The sequence below is a fragment of the Canis aureus genome, chromosome 1 (assembly GCF_053574225.1).
Source record: "Canis aureus isolate CA01 chromosome 1, VMU_Caureus_v.1.0, whole genome shotgun sequence".
NCBI lineage: Eukaryota > Metazoa > Chordata > Mammalia > Carnivora > Canidae > Canis > Canis aureus.
In genome coordinates this window covers 105,085,969-105,105,364 of record NC_135611.1, presented here as the reverse complement: position 1 = coordinate 105,105,364, position 19,396 = coordinate 105,085,969, and the positions used below count along the sequence as shown (strand labels likewise).

General features: G+C 43.4%; 3 protein-coding genes across 13 annotated transcripts in view; all 3 read left to right on the top strand.

Annotated features, from left to right (window-relative positions):
* Positions 1–8,143, top strand: part of LOC144324750 (KRAB domain-containing protein 5-like) — a 167,336-nt gene extending 159,193 nt beyond the window's left edge. For 5 of the 11 annotated variants that reach the window (XM_077916107.1, XM_077916097.1, XM_077916089.1 and 2 more), the window contains 2 exons: positions 325–382; positions 6,769–7,936. In XM_077916107.1, the coding sequence (XP_077772233.1) occupies positions 325–382; positions 6,769–6,849 (139 nt within the window). In that variant the 3' untranslated portion in view covers positions 6,850–7,936. Of the gene's footprint in view, positions 1–324; positions 384–889; positions 985–6,768 lie in introns of those variants that run through there. The other 6 variants (XM_077916083.1, XM_077916141.1, XM_077916062.1 and 3 more) reach the window with 6 other exon arrangements.
* The window catches only part of LOC144324804 (uncharacterized), a 39,836-nt gene continuing 21,332 nt past the window's right edge, over positions 893–19,396 (top strand). The window contains exons 1-3 of the mRNA XM_077916200.1: positions 893–984; positions 15,813–15,939; positions 17,033–17,128. Of these exons, the coding sequence (XP_077772326.1) occupies positions 15,906–15,939; positions 17,033–17,128 (130 nt within the window). The 5' untranslated portion in view covers positions 893–984; positions 15,813–15,905. The remainder of the gene's footprint in view (positions 985–15,812; positions 15,940–17,032; positions 17,129–19,396) is intronic.
* Positions 17,043–19,396, top strand: part of LOC144280351 (uncharacterized) — a 236,571-nt gene continuing 234,217 nt past the window's right edge. Inside the window, exon 1 of the mRNA XM_077842299.1 lies at positions 17,043–17,128. The gene's annotated coding sequence lies outside the window, so the exon portion shown is untranslated. The remainder of the gene's footprint in view (positions 17,129–19,396) is intronic.

The following is a 19,396-nucleotide window of genomic DNA, read 5'->3' as shown; positions in this document are numbered from 1 at the left end:
TCCTCACCCAAGAGGAGGAGGTGTCCGTAGTTCTCTAACACCACATCCTGTAAAGTATCCGCTGAGTGTCGTTCAGACATATCTACTCCTCCTGAGAGAATTCTTTGGCCACATCCCTGAATGTCAGCAGTCCCTGTAATAAATACCAATCACAGTTACCAAGAAGCCTTAGGCAGAGTTCACAAAGGTCCTAAAGATGAAAGACAGCATTAATGTCACCAGCTAGACCCCAAGACCTGACCTTCACTGTTTACCTGCTTGTACTCTCCAACCTTTGTCCCACATTTTACTTACCCTCTCTTTCTACCACATCTTTTACTTCAGGCAAAACACCCGATGGGCAGAGTCTCCTGTGATGGAAACAGAAACTATCCAAGGAAAGGTAAGGACTGATCTTGATGTGGGAAACAAAGGCAGAAAGAAATGTATATAACATTAAATGTCCCTATAAAATCCAACCCATTAAAAAAAAAAATGCAACCCATTGACAAATACATAAGTCAGAGTATAAAGTTCCTCCAGAAAGTACTCAACTCTCTTAAGGTGAATGCCTTACTAGTGGGAAAAACAACCTTAGTTTGACAATAACAAGGCCATTGTGTCAGGTTGAGTGTTTTTTTTTTTTTTTTTAAGATTTTATTTATTTACTCATGAGAGACACAGAGGGGTCGGGGAAGGGAGAGAGAGAAGGAGAGAGAGAGAGAGAGACAGAGACACAGGCAGAGGGAGAGGCAGGCTACATGCAGGGAGACCGTCTTGGGAGTGGATCCCGGGTCTCCAGGATCACGACCTGGGTTGAAGGCAGAGCTAAACCTGCTGTGCCACCCGGGCTGCCGTGGTCGACAAAATCCATTTGGAACTTCCTTTATCTTTACTTTTCCTACCGCAGAATATATGATCAGTTGGTCCTCATAGTCTCTGGGCAAGTGGCGCCAGCAGACAGCGGGCAGCAGGCTGCAGCAGCAACAGCAACTCCTTTTACTGGTGGGTCCTGACCCCATGCTTTAAAACAATCACTTTTGTGCACCAAAGACCTCTCAAGAATTCTTTATTGATTAAGTAAAACTGCATCACCTGAGGAAGACCTTGAGCCAGCCCAATTGAGCTAAACCCCTAACTTACTCTTTATAAAGGTAACAAACAGTAACCTCTGGGGTAACCTATAATTACTTTTACCTCATTCTATTACCAAAATTTCCAACCTCAGTTACATAACATGTTGTGCCCAAGATTGCGAATCCGAGAAACCACCAAGGAGCCGACACCAATGCAAGTACACGAGGGTTTATTTACAAGCTCGAGCTTGGGTCCAAGTATTCTCCATACAGCAGAGCAGGGGCTTGGACCCCGAGACTAAGAAGCACAGCAGTGTTATAGGGGCCAGTGGCCAATGAGATTGTAACTTACGCAGAAAGTTGCACAGTCATGTTGGTGCACACGCAGGTGGCCAATTGAATCAAGATTCACCCTATAGTGACCATTTGAACTAGGCTATTATTCTGGTTAGAATTTGCGCGCAGTTTTGGGGGGCAAAAGAGGGGTTTTCATTCCTTGGCTGGTTAAAGGTCAGAGGTCCCTCATTCCTAATTAGGTGTGCTGGTTTCTGATAAGGGTGTGCTTAATAGCTAAGCTAGGGTGAGGGAGTGCCTTAAACAATAGGCAGGTCGTGTGGGGGGTTTTACATGAGATGGCGGGTGTAGCACAAAATGGAGTTAGTCCTGCTCTGCTTGTCCAGGGGTAGCGGATTTTTTGTTAGATTTCCTGGGTCCCACAAACACACAAGGTATGTGTACAACTGTTGGGGCCTTATGCCAAGCTCTACATATGATGACAAGGTCCCTCTTTCTAAACATCCAGCCTAACCCTAATCAACAGGAAACCTTTCCCCTTGCTCTGTGACTCTCTGCTTGGGATATTATTCTCCATTGTCTCCTCATTGGCAGTAAATCAAGTTTCCTTTGGGTGACTAACACACCTGGTATATTTTCTATCTGTCTTTATACTACCTTTCAGGCTTTTAAGACAAACATGCTAATTTTGTGATCTTTTTTTTAAGATTTTATTATTTATTCATGAGAGAAATGGAGAGAGAGAGAGACAGAGACATCAGCAGAAGGAGATATAGACTCTGTACAGGGAGTGGGATGTGGGACTCGATCCTAAGACCCCGTGACCACAACCTGAGCCAAAGGCAGTTGCTCAAACTTTCAGCCACCCAGATGCCCTAATTATGTGATTCTTGTGTGTTGTTTTTCTTTTAAATACAAAGAAGTAAATAGAAAGTTAAATCTAGGAGTGCATGGGTGGCTCAGTGCTACAGCATCTGCTTTTGGCTCTGGTCAGGATTCCTGGGGCCTGGGATGGAGTCTGCAGCACACATGGAGACTCCTTCTCCCTCTGCCTAGGTCTCTGCCTCTCTCTTTGTGCCTCTCATGAATAAATAAATAAAATCTAAAAAAAAAAAAGAAAAGAAAAGAAAAGAAGGATAACTATGACACTAAGTATGGAGTAACATAGAAACCCACAAGATGGAGGTCTGATTGAGAGCCTCCACTCCCAGAAGTAAATATCTCACTGCATGACCGTGAGAGCATTCATTGTCCATTGGAAACTAATGTGATGTGGGCCTGGAGCTAAGGATCAAAAAGGTATTCTGAGAATATTTTGTTGCAAAAAGCTGTTTATATTAAAACATAGGGACAGGACCACACTGGAGGGCAGAAAGACCTGCAGTATCCTTTTGAAAAGCCCATGATTATATACTTTTAAGGTGGGGGCAAAGATAAGGGGAATTTCTAAAGAGACTTTCATATATTAATGAAGATTTGCAGGATCCTGGAGGTCTGGCTATTGCTAAACAAAAGTTGCTTTTGGCCTCTAACAAAGCATTAACATTAAGGCAGTTGTGAATTCCTTCAGTCCTCTCAGACACCTCCCATCTCAAGTATTTATCAGGGAACATTTCTTTTGCTTTTGTTCTCATTAGAAACTACAAGGGAAAGAATTCAGAAGTTTCCTGTTTATTTATTTATTTATTTATTTATTTTTTTTTTTTTTTTTAATTTATGATAGTCACAGAGAGAGAGAGGCAGAGACATAGGCAGAGGGAGAAGCAGGCTCCATGCACTGGGAGCCCGACGTGGGACTCGATCCCAGGTCTCCAGGATCCCAAAGGCAGGCGCTAAACCACTGCGCCACCCAGGGATCCCAGAAGTTTACTGTTTAAATGTAATAGTTTCTGCACATCCTTCAGTAAACCTGTCTAAGATCTTAGGAAAGATAAGAAAGTATGAATTTTATAGGGAGAAGTCTGGCAGAGAGGAGCAAGCCAAGGAAAGGAAGGTAACATTAACTGTAGGAAACAAACTAGTAGCAGTGCCTAAAGAGATGGGGAACAGAGGGCTAGCTGAGGACAAATGATGAGCCAGGGCCAGCACATTGACAAGTCCTTGAAACAGGCAGAGGGACATTCCTCTCTGCACTCAACTGTCTCGATGGTCTTACTTTGCGTAGGGCAAAAGGCAATCTTTGCCTGACCCCCAGGAGCCTGTTAGTCTACTTTAACCTTTGAAAATTCTTTTAGAAATGTCCTTTATTTCTACACCCCCAAGGTAGATGTTGGCGATCATCCCCCCAGCACATGACCCACAGATATATCCTTGTGAAGGGTCTCATGACTCAGGTTTTATTAGACGGTAATACGTGGCCTTTTCCCAACAATTGCCAGCCCATTCAAGGTCCTGGAAACCTTGCTTCCAGAATTCCTTAGAGAGTATGCTATCCTCAAACCCCTCCCAACTCCCAGGTGAATAATCAGCCACCCCTCACAGGCCCAGGCTGGGGACTCTTCCTGCCCGCAGGCCCTGTCCTTGTGCTTTAATAGAACCACCATTTAGCACCAAAAGATGTCTCAAGAATTCTTTCTTGGTTGTTGGCTCTGGACCTAACCCATATTCCAAAACTTCATCAAGGGGACTGTTGTTACTGATATGTTTTTGTCCTCCTCAAATATAAAACCAGAATATTAATTGAATTCTGAGAACACAGTGGATTTATACAAATTTCAGTCACATATACTTTCACTGTCTTGTAATACCTCGTATATATTTACATATGTTCAAAATTTTTATTTATTTATTCACGAGAGACACAGAGAGAGAGGCAGAGACACAGGCAGAGGGAGAGTCAGGCTCCTCGAGGGGAGCCAGGCATGGGACTGGATCCTGGGACTCTGGGACCACGCCCTGAGCCAAAGACAGACTCTCAACCACTGAGCCACCGAGGCGTCCCTACCTAGTATAGTTTAAATAGAGTATCTTTTTCATATTCTTTTTTTTATTTAAATCTTTTTCATATTCTAAACAGCAAGTCTCTTCTTTTTTAAGAGCATTCTGTGTTATCCGGGACCTTATATATATAATAGCATTTATTTGTGCGTTTTCTTACTCCTGGCCTACACAGAGCTGATAAGCATTCAGGTGGGCCCTAAAGGACAAGTGTTTTCCTTGGCTGATATCCCAGGACCCCGTCAGCAACAGGAATGTTGGACTCAATATCTTCTCTATGGATCTGTCAGCAAGTCAGCTTGCAGAACTGTAATTGTAGGGTAGCCCTAGTGGCCCAGCAGCTTAGTGCCACCTTCAGCCCGGGGTGTGATCCCAGAGACCCAGGCTGGAGTCCCATGTCAGGCTCCCTGCATGAAGCCTGCTTCTCCCTCTGCCTGTGTCTCTGCCTCTCTTTCTCTCTCTGTGCCTGTCATGAATAAATAAATAAAATCTTAAAAAAAAAAAAAAAAAAAAACGAACTGTAATTGTAAAGTACAACTGTTGGGGCACCTGGCTGGCTCAGATATTGAGTGTCTGCCTTTGGTTCAGGTGGTGGTCCTGCGATGGCGCTAAGCCGCTGAGACACCCAGGCTGCCCAATAAATAAAAGTCTTAAATAAAAAAAAAAAAAAAAAAAAAGTAGACTTCTAGGGTCCTGGGGGTCAAGCTAAGATTTCCTTTTGCCCTTAGCAAAGTATTAACACCGAGAGAGTTGTGTCCATAGAGGAATGTCCCTCTGCCTGTTTCAAGGAACTTGTCAAGGTGCTGCCCTGGGCTTGTGCTTTGTCCTCAGCTGGCTATCTGTCCCCACCACCTGCCACACTGTTTTCCACAGTGAATGTGCATATTGCCCTCCCACCACCAATATATGAGAATTCTAATTTGTCAACACTCTCCTTTGAAATTTTTTCTCCATTTTAGTCATTCTAGAAAATACTGAGTGGTTTCTCACCGTAAAATATGAAATGGTCTTCCTACAGTTGTCCTGATGACTCAAACTGAAACCACTTAAAAGCATAAACTTGAACAAAATCAAAATGGCTGCATTAAAACAGCAGCAGGACTTAAACTAAGCATCCCTTTTCCTCTGTTCTGCAAACCTCCTCTCCCCTTTCTTAGCCTTTTGTTTCAGGAACCCAGTTCCACCCTGAAAACATGATGAACAAAGCTGGTAGCACAGACACAATTCCAGTCAAAACCAGCTACATCCTGTATTTTCCCACAAAAGCCCAGCCCCTTCCTCTATTTTAATGAATAGAATATAATGATTTTTAATGTGTTAACACTGATATGTAATGAATGATGTATTATCTGGCCACCACTAATTCCCTACCTTACTTTAAGAATGTAGACCACAGGGATCCCTGGGTGGCGTAGCGGTTTGGCGCCTGCCTTTGGCCCAGGGCGCGATCCTGGAGACCGGGATCGAATCCCACATCTGGCTCCCGGTGCATGGAGCCTGCTTCTCCCTCTGCCTGTGTCTCTGCCTCTCTCTCTCTCTCTCTCTCTGTGTGACTATCATTAAAAAAAAAAAAAAAAAAAAAAAAGAATGCAGACCACAGGGATGCCTGGGTGGCTCAATAGTGGGCATCTGCCTTTGGCGCAGGTCAAGATCCCTGGGTCTTGAGATCAAGTCCCACATCAGGTTCCCACAGGAAGCCTGCTTCTCCCTCTGCTTATGTCTGCCTCTTTCTGTGTCTCTATCTCTCATGAGTAAATAAATAAAGTCTCTAAGAAAAAAAAATGCAGACCACAGACAGTATCTACCACCCATTTGGTAACAGAGTGACATAATACAACTAGTAATCCCTTTTCTCAGTGGCCTCAGACTTTTTATAAGGCATGGCTATATTTCCCACAGTTTATGTATTGCATCATTTTCTCCTCCTTTTAACACTTGGGACAACAAGATGAATATATTACAGATGATTTTAAAGGTATTATTGGCTGTTTAGGTAAACTCCTCCATGATAGTGCTACCTGACATCCATTCTGTGTAGTCAGGTGGTTTGCAGGGGACGTGAACTGACACAAGACCTTTTCACTAGTGCATTCCCCAAATAACACCCTGCAGAGTCACAGGATAATAATAACTACTGATATGATACCTCAACCACCCCCTTGAGATCAACCATCTTCCCAGGCACCCTAGGCATTCCCCCTGTGCACACTGTATTTTTTTTTTTTAAGATTTTATTTATTTATTCATGAGACAGAGAAAGAGAGAGAGATAGAGACACAGGCAGAGGGAGAAGCAGGCTCCATGCAGGGAGCCCAATGTGGGACTCGATCCCGATCCCGGGACTCCAGGATCACACCTCAGGCCAAAGGCAGGCGCTAAACCGCAGAGCCACCTGGGCTGCCCTGTGCACACTTTAGAGAAGATCCCCACAGAGTTTACTTAATCTGTTTTTGTTTCAATGGCTCATTCTGGACTTACCCAGGAACTCCAAAGCACTCTACCCATGGATCCTAATAACAGATTGAATCCCACGTCGGAATGGAGGGGTTCTTTTGATGTTTAAATGAATATCCACACATGGCAGTACTGCGTATGTAATAGATACCCCATAAGTAGGAGGAAAATATTCCAACATGAGGCAAGACATGAGAGAGGAAAATCATAGGAAGAATAATTGCATGACTTCTTCATGTGGAAAGAGGAAACCTGTTTCTGGGTTGCATACCTGACTGTGAGTACACAAAGATAAATTGTATTTGTTTTATTTTTTAATTATCTCCAGTTCTTCTGTATCTCCTCAATTTCTTTCCAAGCTACAGCATATGCATCTCAGACAATTTTCCACCTGTGTTGTGTCTAGAGTGTCCACACTGACCTCTTAATTGAAATTAGAGGGATGTGAGGCAGGTGGGCCAAGGATTAATTCAGACATTTAGTGAAATCTAATAATCCATTTCATTTTATAGCTGTGTGCTTGTTTTCAGCTATACCAAGAAAGAGCAATACTTATAGAAAATAAGATGTATGTATATATATACATATTTTAAGATTTTATTTATTCATGAGAGACAGAGAGAGAGAGAGGAGAGAGAGACACACATAGGCAGAGGGAGGAGCAGACTGCATGCCTGGAGCCTGATGCCGGACTTAATCCTGGGACTCCGGGATCACGCCCTGAGCCCAAGGCAGGACTCAACTGCTGAGACAGTCAGGTGTCCCACCTGGTCAGTTCTAAATAAAAGACTGTCCTTGGAGGCCCACGTTGACAATCCTGTCAGGACCCCTCTCACTCTTGAGAGCTTTTTCTGTATCCTTGCTTAATAAAACTTTATGGCTTTATTCACTCTCCTCTGTCTTTGAGATTCATTCTTGGATTCCTTGAGACAAGAATCTTGCTCTTCCACTTCATCAGGAGCTATCTGGTTTCAACAGGAATTGGGTTTGTGCTACAAGCTCAGTTTATAATGTTTTCAGTTGGGATCAGTTTCCTTAAAAAAAAAAGAAAAAAAAAAGTCTAAGAAGGGAGGAGGGGAAGATTCCCAAAAGAGAAAAAAGGTTACCAGGTTTAACATCATGCCTCACTGTTGTTTTGTTTTGTTTGTTTGTTTGTTTTATAAAGATGGGTCTTTTTTTTTATTTTTTTTTAAGATTTCATTTATTTATTCATAGACACAGAGAGAGAGGCAGAGACACAGGCAGAGGGAGAAGCCTACTCCATGCAGGGAGCCCAATGTAGGACTCGATCCCAGGTCTCCAGGATCATACTCCAGGCTGCAGGCGGCGCCAAACCACTGAGCCACAGGGGCTGCCTGCCTCACTGATGTGTTAATGCAGATGTTTTAATTTTTTTTTTTTTTTTTATGATAGTCATACAGAGAGAGAGAGGCAGAGACACAGGAGAAACAGGCTCCATGCACCGGGAGCCTGATGTGGGATTCGATCCCGGGTCTCCAGGATCACGCACTGGGCCAAAGGCAGGGGCCAAACCGCTGCGCCACCCAGGGATCCCTTAATGCAGATGTTTTAATGCAGACATTTTGATTTTCTTTAACTTCATACTTTTAATTGGTTTCAAGTTCAATCACCCGGACAACCATAGTAAGACTACTTCATATTTTACAGTGAGAAACCATTGATTATTTTCTAGAATGGCTAAAATAACGAAGACACGATAATACCCAATTGTATTTTATTTTATTTTTGATTTTTATTTTTTTAAGATTTTATTTATTTATTCATAGACACAGAGAGAGAGGCAGACACACAGGCAGAGGGAGAAGCAGGGTCCATGCAGGGAGCCCGACGCAGGACTCGATCCCAGGTCTTCAGGATCAGGCCCTGGGCCGAAGGCCGCACTAAACCGATGAGCCACCCAGGCTGCCCCAGATAATACCCAATTTTAATAAAAATATTGAGGAATTAGAATTCTCATTTACTACTGATGGTGATGTGGGAAACAAAGGCAAAAGAAAAAGTTAAATTTCCTTACTGCCTGCAGCCTATTGACAAGTCCTTGAACTAAGTAGAGTGACCTTCCTCTCGGAGCGCAACTATCTAGATGTTGACACTTTGCTTAGGGCAAAAGACAATCATACAATAACATTATTCTATCACTACCCCCTCCTCCTGTCCTTCCCCCCCCCCCCATCTATGAGTCTATTTTTTATTTTTGTAAAGATTTTATTTATAAATAATGAAAGAGAGAGAGTGAGTGACCTGGGGGTAGAAGCAGAGGGAGAGGGAGAAGCAGATTCCCCACTGAGCAGGGAGCCCCCATCCAAGACTAGATCTCAGGACCCTCAGATTATGATGTGAACCCAAGGCAGACATTTCACAGACTGAGCCACCCAAGTGTCTCCTTTGTGTTTACTTTAACATATAAAAATTCCTTTGGAAACTACCTTTATCTCTACCTCCCAAGATACATGTTAGCAATTTTCTTCCGACATATAGCCCACCAATATACATCTGAGGTGTCTCGTGACAGGATTTATTGAAGAGTACTAAGTGTCCTTCCTTCAAAGGAGCTAGCCCCTGGAACACCTGGGTCGCTCAGCGGTTGAGCCTCTGACTTAGGCTGGGGGCGTGATCCTAGAGTCCCGGCTTCGAGTCCCACATCGGGCTACCTGTGGGGAGCCTGCTTCTCCCTCTGTCTGTATGTCTCCCTCTCTCTATGTCTCTCATGAATAAATAAAATCTTAAAAAAAAAATAGCTAGCCCTGTCGACATCCTGGAAGCCTTGTTTTCAAAATGCTTTGGAGGCTCATGCTGCCCCTAACATAAAGCAGAAACATGAAAACTAGAAAAATCAGTGTTTGCAATTTTTATATGTGAGGAATTTCTGGAGAGAAAGAGGACATGGCCTCTGACCCAGGACACCAGGCTTTCCAAACAACGGGCCATTTCTTCTCTCCCAACTTGGAACTATATAATCAGTCACCTGTTGCAACCCCAGTGCAGCTCTTCCTGCCCATGGGTCCTGTCCCTGTGCTTTAACAAAACCACCTTTCTGCACTAAAGATGTCTCAAGAATTCCTTCTTGGCAACTGGCTCCAAACCCCAACACTTTACATCAATGGGAATTTCTTTTTATTTACTTATTTTTTTAAAGATTTCTCTTTTTTAATTCACGCATGAGAGACACAGAAAAGAGGCAGAGACATAGGCAGAGGGAGAAGCAGACTCCCTGTGGGGAGCTTGATGTAGGACTTGATCCCAGAACCCAGGGATCACACCCTGAGTGGAAGGCAGAAGCTCAACCACTGAGTCACGCTGGTGTCCCATCAATGGGAATTTTAAAAAGTACATTCAATTTGTAACATTATTTGGCAGGGACTTATGAAAATAAACTTTCCTATGGAAAGGGAGCATTTTGTCGCCACGAAACATGTCTCTTTGGCCTAAGGATTTTTTTATTTTATTTTATTTTATTTTATTTTATTTTATTTTTTTATTTTATTTTACTTTATTTTATTATTTTATTTTATTTTATTTATTTATTTTATTTTATTTTATTTATTTTAAGATTTTATTTATCCACAAGAGACACACAGAGAGACAGAGACAGAGGCAGAGGGAGGAGGAGCAGACTCCATGCAGGGAGCCCAATGCAGGAGATGCGGGATGTGGGCCTTGTTTCCGGAATCCAGGATCACACCCTGAGGGGAAGGCAGACACTTAACCCCTGAGTCACCCAGGGGTCCCACCTAAGGATTATTTTAAAGAAACAAAGGAAAAGCTCTGAAACCCAGTAGAAGGTGCCTTTTTCAACACACATTTGTTTACTTATAAGGGAAAGCTCCACTTGTAAGGGCGTTTTCCTCCGCGTAACTGCAAGAGGGAGAAAGTGTAAATTCCAGAAACTGATCACTGGAGAAGACATGGATTTAAATCTGGATAACAACCAAAAGGAACGGTTATTCGTTTTGGCCTGGTCGCCTCTCCAAATGCCTCCCAATAGGATCATGTGTGGAGTTCAAAAAGAATCATATCTAGTGCCCCCCCCCATTCCGTCATTCCGTGAGGGTGGAAACAAGTGTTGTTTTAATTAAATGCACATGAGCCTGGAAGGGTCAGTTCCATGCAGCACACTTTTCCTAGCTTCCAGTGGAATCTGCATCTGTGGAAGCGTAGGCCCCCTGAAAGCAGAGAAGGAAAAACTCAAAGATTGGTCTCCAGGGGGATCCCTGGGTGGCGCAGCGATTTGGCGCCTGCCTTTGGCCCAGGGCGCGATCCTGGACACCCTGGATCGAATCCCACGTCGAGCTCCCGGTGCATGGGGCCGGCTTCTCTCTCTGCCTCTCTCTGTGTGTGTGTGTGACTATAATAAATAAAAATTTTTTTAAAAATTATTAAAAAAAAAAAAAAAAAAGATTGGTCTCCAGGGAGAAAATCAGTTCTGAATTGCTCCTGACACAAAGGATGAGGAAGTTGGACCTTTGCATTTCAAAGTCCTACCTGAAGGTGAGCCGCTTACAAGAGGCTCTGCTGGTGGCTTTATTTTTTTTTTTATTTTTATTTTTTTAATTTTATTTGTTTATGATAGTCACACAGAGAGAGAGACATAGGCAGAGGGAGAAGCAGAGGGAGAAGCAGGCTCCATGCACCGGGAGCCCGACATGGGACTCGATTCCGGATCTCCGGGATCGCGCCCTGGGCCAAAGGCAAGCACCAAACCGCTGCGCCACCCAGGGATCCCTGCTGGTGGCTTTAAAGGCATTTTTTCCTGATGCAGCTGTAATTTCTGGAATCTTTTCTGAGAAAGAGCTCTAGAAAAGGAGGTGACAGAAGAAATGGCCAGTTGTCAGGTAATCCTTGCATCCCAGGTCAGAGGCCATGTCCTCCTTTTCTCCCCAAATTCCTCAGATTTAGATATTACAAACATTGGTTTTTCTAGTTCTGATGTTTCTGCTTTATGTTTGCACCTAATTTTTAAACCTTTTCAGAAATGACACTCAAGATCAGGTCTTTAGACCACTTCTCCCTATTAACCAGAGCCTTTTATCCCTTCTCCCCAATCTGGCTCTCAGTAGGCCATCAACGGTTGTCACTTTGAATTACAGACCTGTGTGCAAGTATTGAAAATAATTCCTTTGTGAGAGATCCACGGGGACGGTGTTGAGTTAAAGAATCATTTTTTTTCTTTAGATTTTATGAATTTATTCATGAGAGACACAGAGAGAGATAGAGGCAGAGACACAGGCAGAGGGAGACGCAGGCTCCATGCAGGGAGCCTGACGTGGGACTGGATCCCGGGATACCAGGATCACACCCTGTGCCGAAGGCAGGCGCTAAACTACTGAGCCACCCAGGAATCCCCCAAAGTAAAGAATAAACACAGTGGATATAAGATCCAAAAAAAAAAAAAAAAAAAAGGAATATTCTCTGAGAACAAACGGGGGCCCAGTCTTACTGTTTAGAACATGGAGAAGGTACTATATTTAAAATATACTAGCTGTTACAGGAAATGGAAACCGTCTGTGACTCTGTTCGGTTTCTGCCAAGGGCATTCTGAGCTTTATGGTCTTTCTGGGCATCTGAGCTTTATGGTCTTTCCGATATGGGATTCCCTGCCTAGGACATTCTGCAGGTTTTCCTGTAAAGTGCAGCTCATTCCTAAGGGCCTAAGATGGCTGTACTTGTGCTAATGCTAAACTTGAGGTGGAATGGCCTTAATTTTTCTCGGCCTCCACAACTGAAGTTTGTATAAATGAAGAGTATTCATAGTTTACAGTCTGATTTACTCTTCAGGGGCCACAAGAATGTGGTGCCTAAATGGGGTGTCTCTTGATTGAAAGTGGGCCCCTAAATATAGGGCGACCATCAGTTAGAAGCTGGTAGCAGAGGAAGTGAGAGAATTCACCTGAGGCAGAACAAAGGAGCTAGAAGTTCACATTGAATAGACAACGAGGGAGCTGGAGGGAGCTGCAGGTAGGACCACAGAGGAGAGGCTGTCTGCAAAGACGTATAGAGGGTGGGGGCTGTGGTTAAAGGGGGAAGATGAGGACATATGGCAACAAATGGAATCTTCCCTTTTTTGGGGAAGTGTACCTGGTTGTGAGAAGCCCATTGGCTAGTTCAGGCCTCTGGACACTTCAGGGTGGGTTGCCTGATGGGCCTGTCTGCATTCAGCCAGGTGGTCACTGGCTCTTTCTGCATTCCATTGCTCAAGCCTGTTTGCCTAAAAGCAGCGTCTATGGAGAACACATGTTGCAGGGTTCTTGTCTGCCGAGTGGAAGAAGAGTGGAAGAATGACTCTCGTAGACACAAAAGGGTGAAGTGATAGTTTACCAAGTGAGGGTGAGAACAGAAAGAAAGCTGTCTAGAGTGAGAGGGGTTTCAAACTGGTTGCCAATGAAGGCTTTTATGTTTGATCTTGTATAGACACCTGACCCGGGGACTTAAATCTTGACATCACCACTGATAGCACCACGATTACTTCTCCTTTCGCTATCTCATCTCTGATGTTTAAAACAAACGAGTTGGTCTGTTTATGTTCCCTTATCTGTGGTTTCTTAGGCTCCCCATTTCTGGGATTTTTGGTGAGCCCTGCCTGTCCCTTCCTCAACACCAGTAGTAATGGGTCCTTCAGTGTTCCTTAGGCACGGATATCAACGTTTCATTACAGCTGGTGTTAACTTCTTTTGGTTTGATGCTCTGCTAGATGTCTCGGCTGCAATGATCCTATTTTCCTTTTCTATTTGTAAGGATCTTGGATTTGCTGAGCAATGTGCAGAAACCATCCCTTTTCACCTGGAAACTTCTTTCTTCTGAGTTTCTCTTTGCTTGTAGTTTCTTAGGAGAACAAAGCAAAAGAAATGTAGGTAAAATGAAACGTCCGTAGTGAGATTTGCAGCTCACTGATAGATAATACTTGAGACAAGCAGAGTCTGACTTTTCTCAGGGAATTCACAGCTGCCTTAGTGTTAATGCTTTGCTTGAGGCAAAAAGCAACCTTAGCTTGATGGTAGCCAGACTCCCAGGATCCTAGAAGTCCTCTTGAACAGATGTAAATCCCTTTAGAAACTTATTTTACCTATACTGCGCAGCCCCCCACCCCCCGGCTTAAAAGCATATAATCCATGCTTCCTCAAAATCACACTGCAGCTTTTTCTGCCCAAGGGTCATATCCCTGAGCGTTAATAAAAAAAGGATTTTTTCCACCAAAAATGTCTCATGGATAGTTTCTTGACCTTTTACTCCCAACCCACACCAAGCAGTTTCCACTGGACAAATGAAAACTCAGCTTCATGTAGTTGATCATATCGACTTCAGGGAGTGGAGGTTCTCCATCAACCAGACTTCTATCCTGTGAGTTTTTATTATATTCCACACTTATGTCACTGACATACTCCTTTTTTTAAAAAGCTTTTATTTATTTACTCATGAGAGACACACAGAGAGAGACAGAGATATAGGCAGAGGGAGAGCAGGCTCTTTGAGGGGAGCCCGACCTGGGACTCCATCCTGGGGCTCTGTCCAGGGACTCCATCCTGGGACTCCATCCTGAGAACTGGAATCACGTCTGGAGCGAAAGGCCGAGACTCAACTGCTGAGCCACCCAGGCGTCCCACACTTCTGGTTTAAAGGCAAACATTTTTTGCTTGTATTCCCTCATTGTGCTAGACTCAAATAATAGCTGTTTTGTATCTATATCATGTCTTTGTATAGATAGGGTGAATGAAAGAAACATCATTATCCACAAAGAGATTTATAGTCTCAGGTCATTGACAGTGTTTCTTAAATTTGTCACCATGACAATTTGCTGCTCTGTCACGTTTTTTTTAAAGATTCTTTATTTGTTTATTTGAGAGAGAGCGCGTGAGCACAAGCAGTAGGAGTAGCAGAGAGAGCTACTATTTAAAAAAAAAGAAAAGTTGATGATTACATTTGTAGCCCACCAAAACTTTCCCTGTAAGAAAAATAAACAACTGTATGATATAAACATAGTATTCAATAATGTGTATACCTAAGTTGATGCTTTCAATATGCAACTTCAATTGGATCAACACACAGTATTTATGTATTTATGTATTTATTTAAAGATTTTATTCATTCATGAGAGACACAGAGAGAGAGAGAGAGAGAGAGAGAGAGAGGCTGAGACGCAGGCAGAGGGAGCGGCAGGCTCCATGCAGGGAGCCCAATTCGGGACTCAATCCCAGGATTCCAGGATCACGCCCTGGGCTGAAGGCAGGAGCTAAACCGCTGAGCCACCCAGGGATCCCCAACACACAGTATTTATAAGTTTTGTGGATCACATGCTATCCTCTGACCTCAAAGTTAGTACATTAGAGCCTAATACCATGTTAAATATTATTTTACTGCAGAAAGCAGGAGACTTCTGTAAGACAGAACTAGTTCTAAAATAGCTCAAATGACATGAGTTCACTGCTTGGTGAGTCACAGATGGAAACTACACTACATGGGATTCTCACACACAGGGATCTTGATTTGCCACAAATAAGATTATAGGGTATAACTTCCAAAGCAGAGACTCACAGAGCAAGGGGAAATGATAAATGATTTCCTATTATGGGGGGGTTAGGGTGGATATTTAGAAAGGGTAGCCTGTTACCTTATGTAGAGCTGGCATAAGGTTGCATATAGACGTTAAGAAAATACTTTGTACTTTAGGTAAATGATGTTTGTCCTCCATGCATGGAGAATTTTAGTATTATAATGAGGTAAAAGTAACTGTAGATGACTCCATGGGTTACACCTTAGTCTGTCTGCCTCAACCTGCGCCAGGCCAAACACTTCCTCGGGGCAGTCATTCCCCTTCTTCATTGGATAGTTTCTGTTTCACCACGGGAGACTGCCCATGAGGTGTTTTGGCCTCAGTAAAGGATAAAGTGGAAAGAGAGGTTAAGTAAAATGTGAGAGACTAAGGTTGGCATTGATAAGCAGGTAAGCAGAAAGGGTCAGATCATTGGTTCTAGCTGGTGACACTAACTCCCTCTTTCATCTTAGGTACATTGTGAACTCTTGTCAATGGCCATTTGGTAACTGTGGTATTTATTGCAGGGACTGCTGACATTCAGGGATGTGGCCGTAGAATTCTCTCCGGAGGAGTGGAGATGTCTGAACCATACTCAGCGGGAATTATACAGAGATGTGATGTTAGAGAACTATGGACACCTCCTCTTCGTGGGTGAGAATAACTGCTTTGAGATTTCCCAAATCAACTCAACCAAACCAACTCAACAAACTCTTCATTCCTTCCTTTGAAGACTGTCTCTTGGGTGATTCCTCATTGCATGACTGGAACCCAGTCCATGCAGTAAGGAACATAAGTTGGGGTTTTAGGGATCCCTGGGTGGCGCAGCGGTTTGGCGCCTGCCTTTGGCCCAGGGCGCGATCCTGGAGACCCGGGATCGAATCCCACATCGGGCTCCCGGTGCATGGAGCCTGCTTCTCCCTCTGCCTGTGTCTCTGCCTCTCTCTCTCTCTCTGTGACTATCATAAATAAATTTAAAAAAAATTTTTTTTTAAAAATTTAAAAATAAGTTGGGGTTTTAGGATTTTTTAAAAAATTTTTATTTATTCATGGGCGGGGGGGAGCAGAGGAAGCAAGGATCTTGACGTGGGACTTGATCCCGGGACTCCGGGACCACACCCTGAGCCAAAGGCAGATGCTTAAGCAGATGCTCAACCGCCGAGCCACCCGGGTGACCTGGGGTTGTAGGTTTAGAGAAAAATCTTAATGATATTTGCTTTTCAGCTTTAGCTTCCCCTTCCTTAAGGGGGTAACATCATTTCTGTAGATTAGTGGCAATTCTAAACATTGAGCAGCATAAAATGGTATTGCCCACATGTTTTTTTTAAGATTTTTATTTATTTATTAGAGACACACACACACACACAGAGAGAGAGAGAGAGAGGCAGAGACTCACACAGGCAGAGGGAGAGACAGGCTCCATGCAGGGAGCCCGACGTGGGACTCGATCCCAGGTCTCTAGGATCACGCCCTGGGCTGAAGACGGCGCTAAACCGCTGAGCCACACGGGCTGCCCTTATTGCCCACATTTAAACTCCAATTTTTACTCATTATTATATCAGTAGTACTTGGAAACCGAAGTCAGGATGTGAATATTTGATACCCTACCTGTTCTAAAGTGGCTGTTGGTCAACAGTGTTTGGAAATCATCTTCTGTTATTTTACAATGGCCTCTCTTCTCTATTGAGCACAATAGTGGATTGAAAGAATCTCCAGCAATACTTCTATTCTCTTTTTTAATAAACAGGTCTAATTGTATCAAAGCCAGATTTGGTCTCCTTTTTGGAGCAAAGGAAGGAACCTTGGGATCTGAAGACAAAGAAGACAGTAGCCATCCATCCAGGTAGGTGGGAATATGTGAAGCAGATGACAGAAGTTGAGGTCCAAATCTAAAGGAGGACGATAGACCCTGAAGTGCGGTTCCAGTAGCTCTCCTTGAATCAAAGTCAGTTGGGGAAGCCCAGTTTTATTTCTCTGTCTCTTCCAAAGGGACATCTATTATGCAACATTATCATGCTCTTTTATTCTCTTAAGGATTCTCCTTCAGGTCCAGTTATGGTCCATCACATCCACAGGGAGGGCCAGGAGACTCCCATGGGAGTGGGAGGGCCTCCACAATCTGAGAGGTTTTCCATCGTTTTGAGGACCTTGGGGAAATCTCCCTGTTTCTGAAGAACTTGATGCTAACTAACTCTTTTCTAAGTTCTGTTTTGCCTCGTGTGGGAAGTGTGCCAGAGTTGTGGTGGCCATACGGGTTTTGGTGCAGAAATCCCAGGAACACTAGAGACAGACATCCCATGATTTCTGATTTATGCATTCCACTGTTATGGAGGCTTTAATCTTAATCAGACAAAATTAGAAACTCAGTGATTTCATCAGATAAAGTCCCTTGATGATCCTTGCCTGAATTATTTAAGATTTGCATACTAGTTCTTGGCCAGTTACATTATTTATTCTACCTTTATTTGCTAGCACTTTATGTTTTATTTTTTTATGGTTGTATTCATTTATTCATGAGAGACACAGACAGAGAGAGAGAGAGAGTCAGAGACATAGGGAGAGAGAAGCAGGCTCCATGCAGGGAGCCCGATGTGAGACTCGATCCCGGGACTCCAGGATCATGCCCGAGCTGAAGGCAGGGGCTCAACTGCTGAGCCACCCAGGCATCCCTAGATCAAAAGTACTGATATGACATGGGCATGTATGTGCTTTGTAAGAAGTGAAGTAGATAGTAAAATTCCCATATTGAAAAAATGTTTTGCGTATAGAATAATTTTACTTCGAATAATTCTTTTTTTAAAAGATTTATTTTTTAAGTTTTATTTATTTTTTTTTTAAATTTTTTTTAAATTTTTATTTATTTATGATAGTCACACAGAGAGAGAGAGAGGCAGAGACACAGGCAGAGGGAGAGCAGGCTCCATGCACCGGGACCCCGACGTGGGATTCGATCCCGGGTCTTCGGGATCGCACCCTGGGCCAAAGGCAGGCAGGCGCCAAACCGCTGCACCACCCAGGGATCCCTATTTATTTATTTTTATTTTTATTTTTATTTTTATTTTTATTTTTATTTTTATTTTTATTATTTATTTTAAAGATTTTATTTATTTATGAGACATAGAGAGAGAGAGGCAGAGGGAGAAGCAGGCTCCATGCAGGGAGCCCGACGTGGGAACTCGATCCTGGAACCCAGGATCGTGCTCTGGGCTGAAGGCGGCGCCAAATCGCTGAGCCACCTGGGCTGCCCTATTTATTTATTTATTTATTTATTTATTTATTTATTTATTTATTTATAAGAGACACACACACACACACACACACACACACACACACAGAGAGGCAGAGAATAGGCAGAGGGTGAACCAGGCTCCTTGTGGAGAGCCCGATGTGGGACTTCATTCCTGGACCCGCGGATCACCGCCTGACCAAAGGCAGATGCTCAACCGTTGAGCCCCCCAGGCATCCCATACTTTAATTCAGTTTAGTATGTAGATTTTTAATTTTATTATATTTTTTAAAAATATTTTATGTGTTTACTTGAGAGCGCACAAGCAGGTGAAGAGGGAGAGGGAGAGGGAGAGGGAGACAGAGAAGCAGACTCTCTGCTGAGCAGGGAGCATGACATGGGGTTCTATCCCAGGATGCTGGGATCGTTACCCGAGTTGAAGGTGGATGGGTAACTGACTGAGCTACCCAGGTGCCCTTTTAAATATTCACATGAGCAGAGTTTTATGTTGTAACGTCTACTGAAAATTTCAGTAGTATACTATAGAGGCTCCCTTGTAGAAGATGAGTAGATTTTGTCATGTTGGTTTAAAATTCTCTTTTCACTTCTGATTTTTGATGGATGAGTTTTATATATATACACACATATGTATATGCATATATATTAAAGATTCTATTTATTTATTCATGAGAGACACACAGAGAAGCAGAGACATAGACAGAGGGAGAAGCCGGCTCCTCGCAGTGAGCCCAGAGTGGGACTCCTTCCCCGGACCTGGGATCATGCCCTGAGCCAAAGGCAGACGCTCAACCGCTAAGCCCCCCGGGCATCTCTGATAGATTAATTGTAATGTGTCACTGTGTTTCTGTCTTGACATTTATCCTA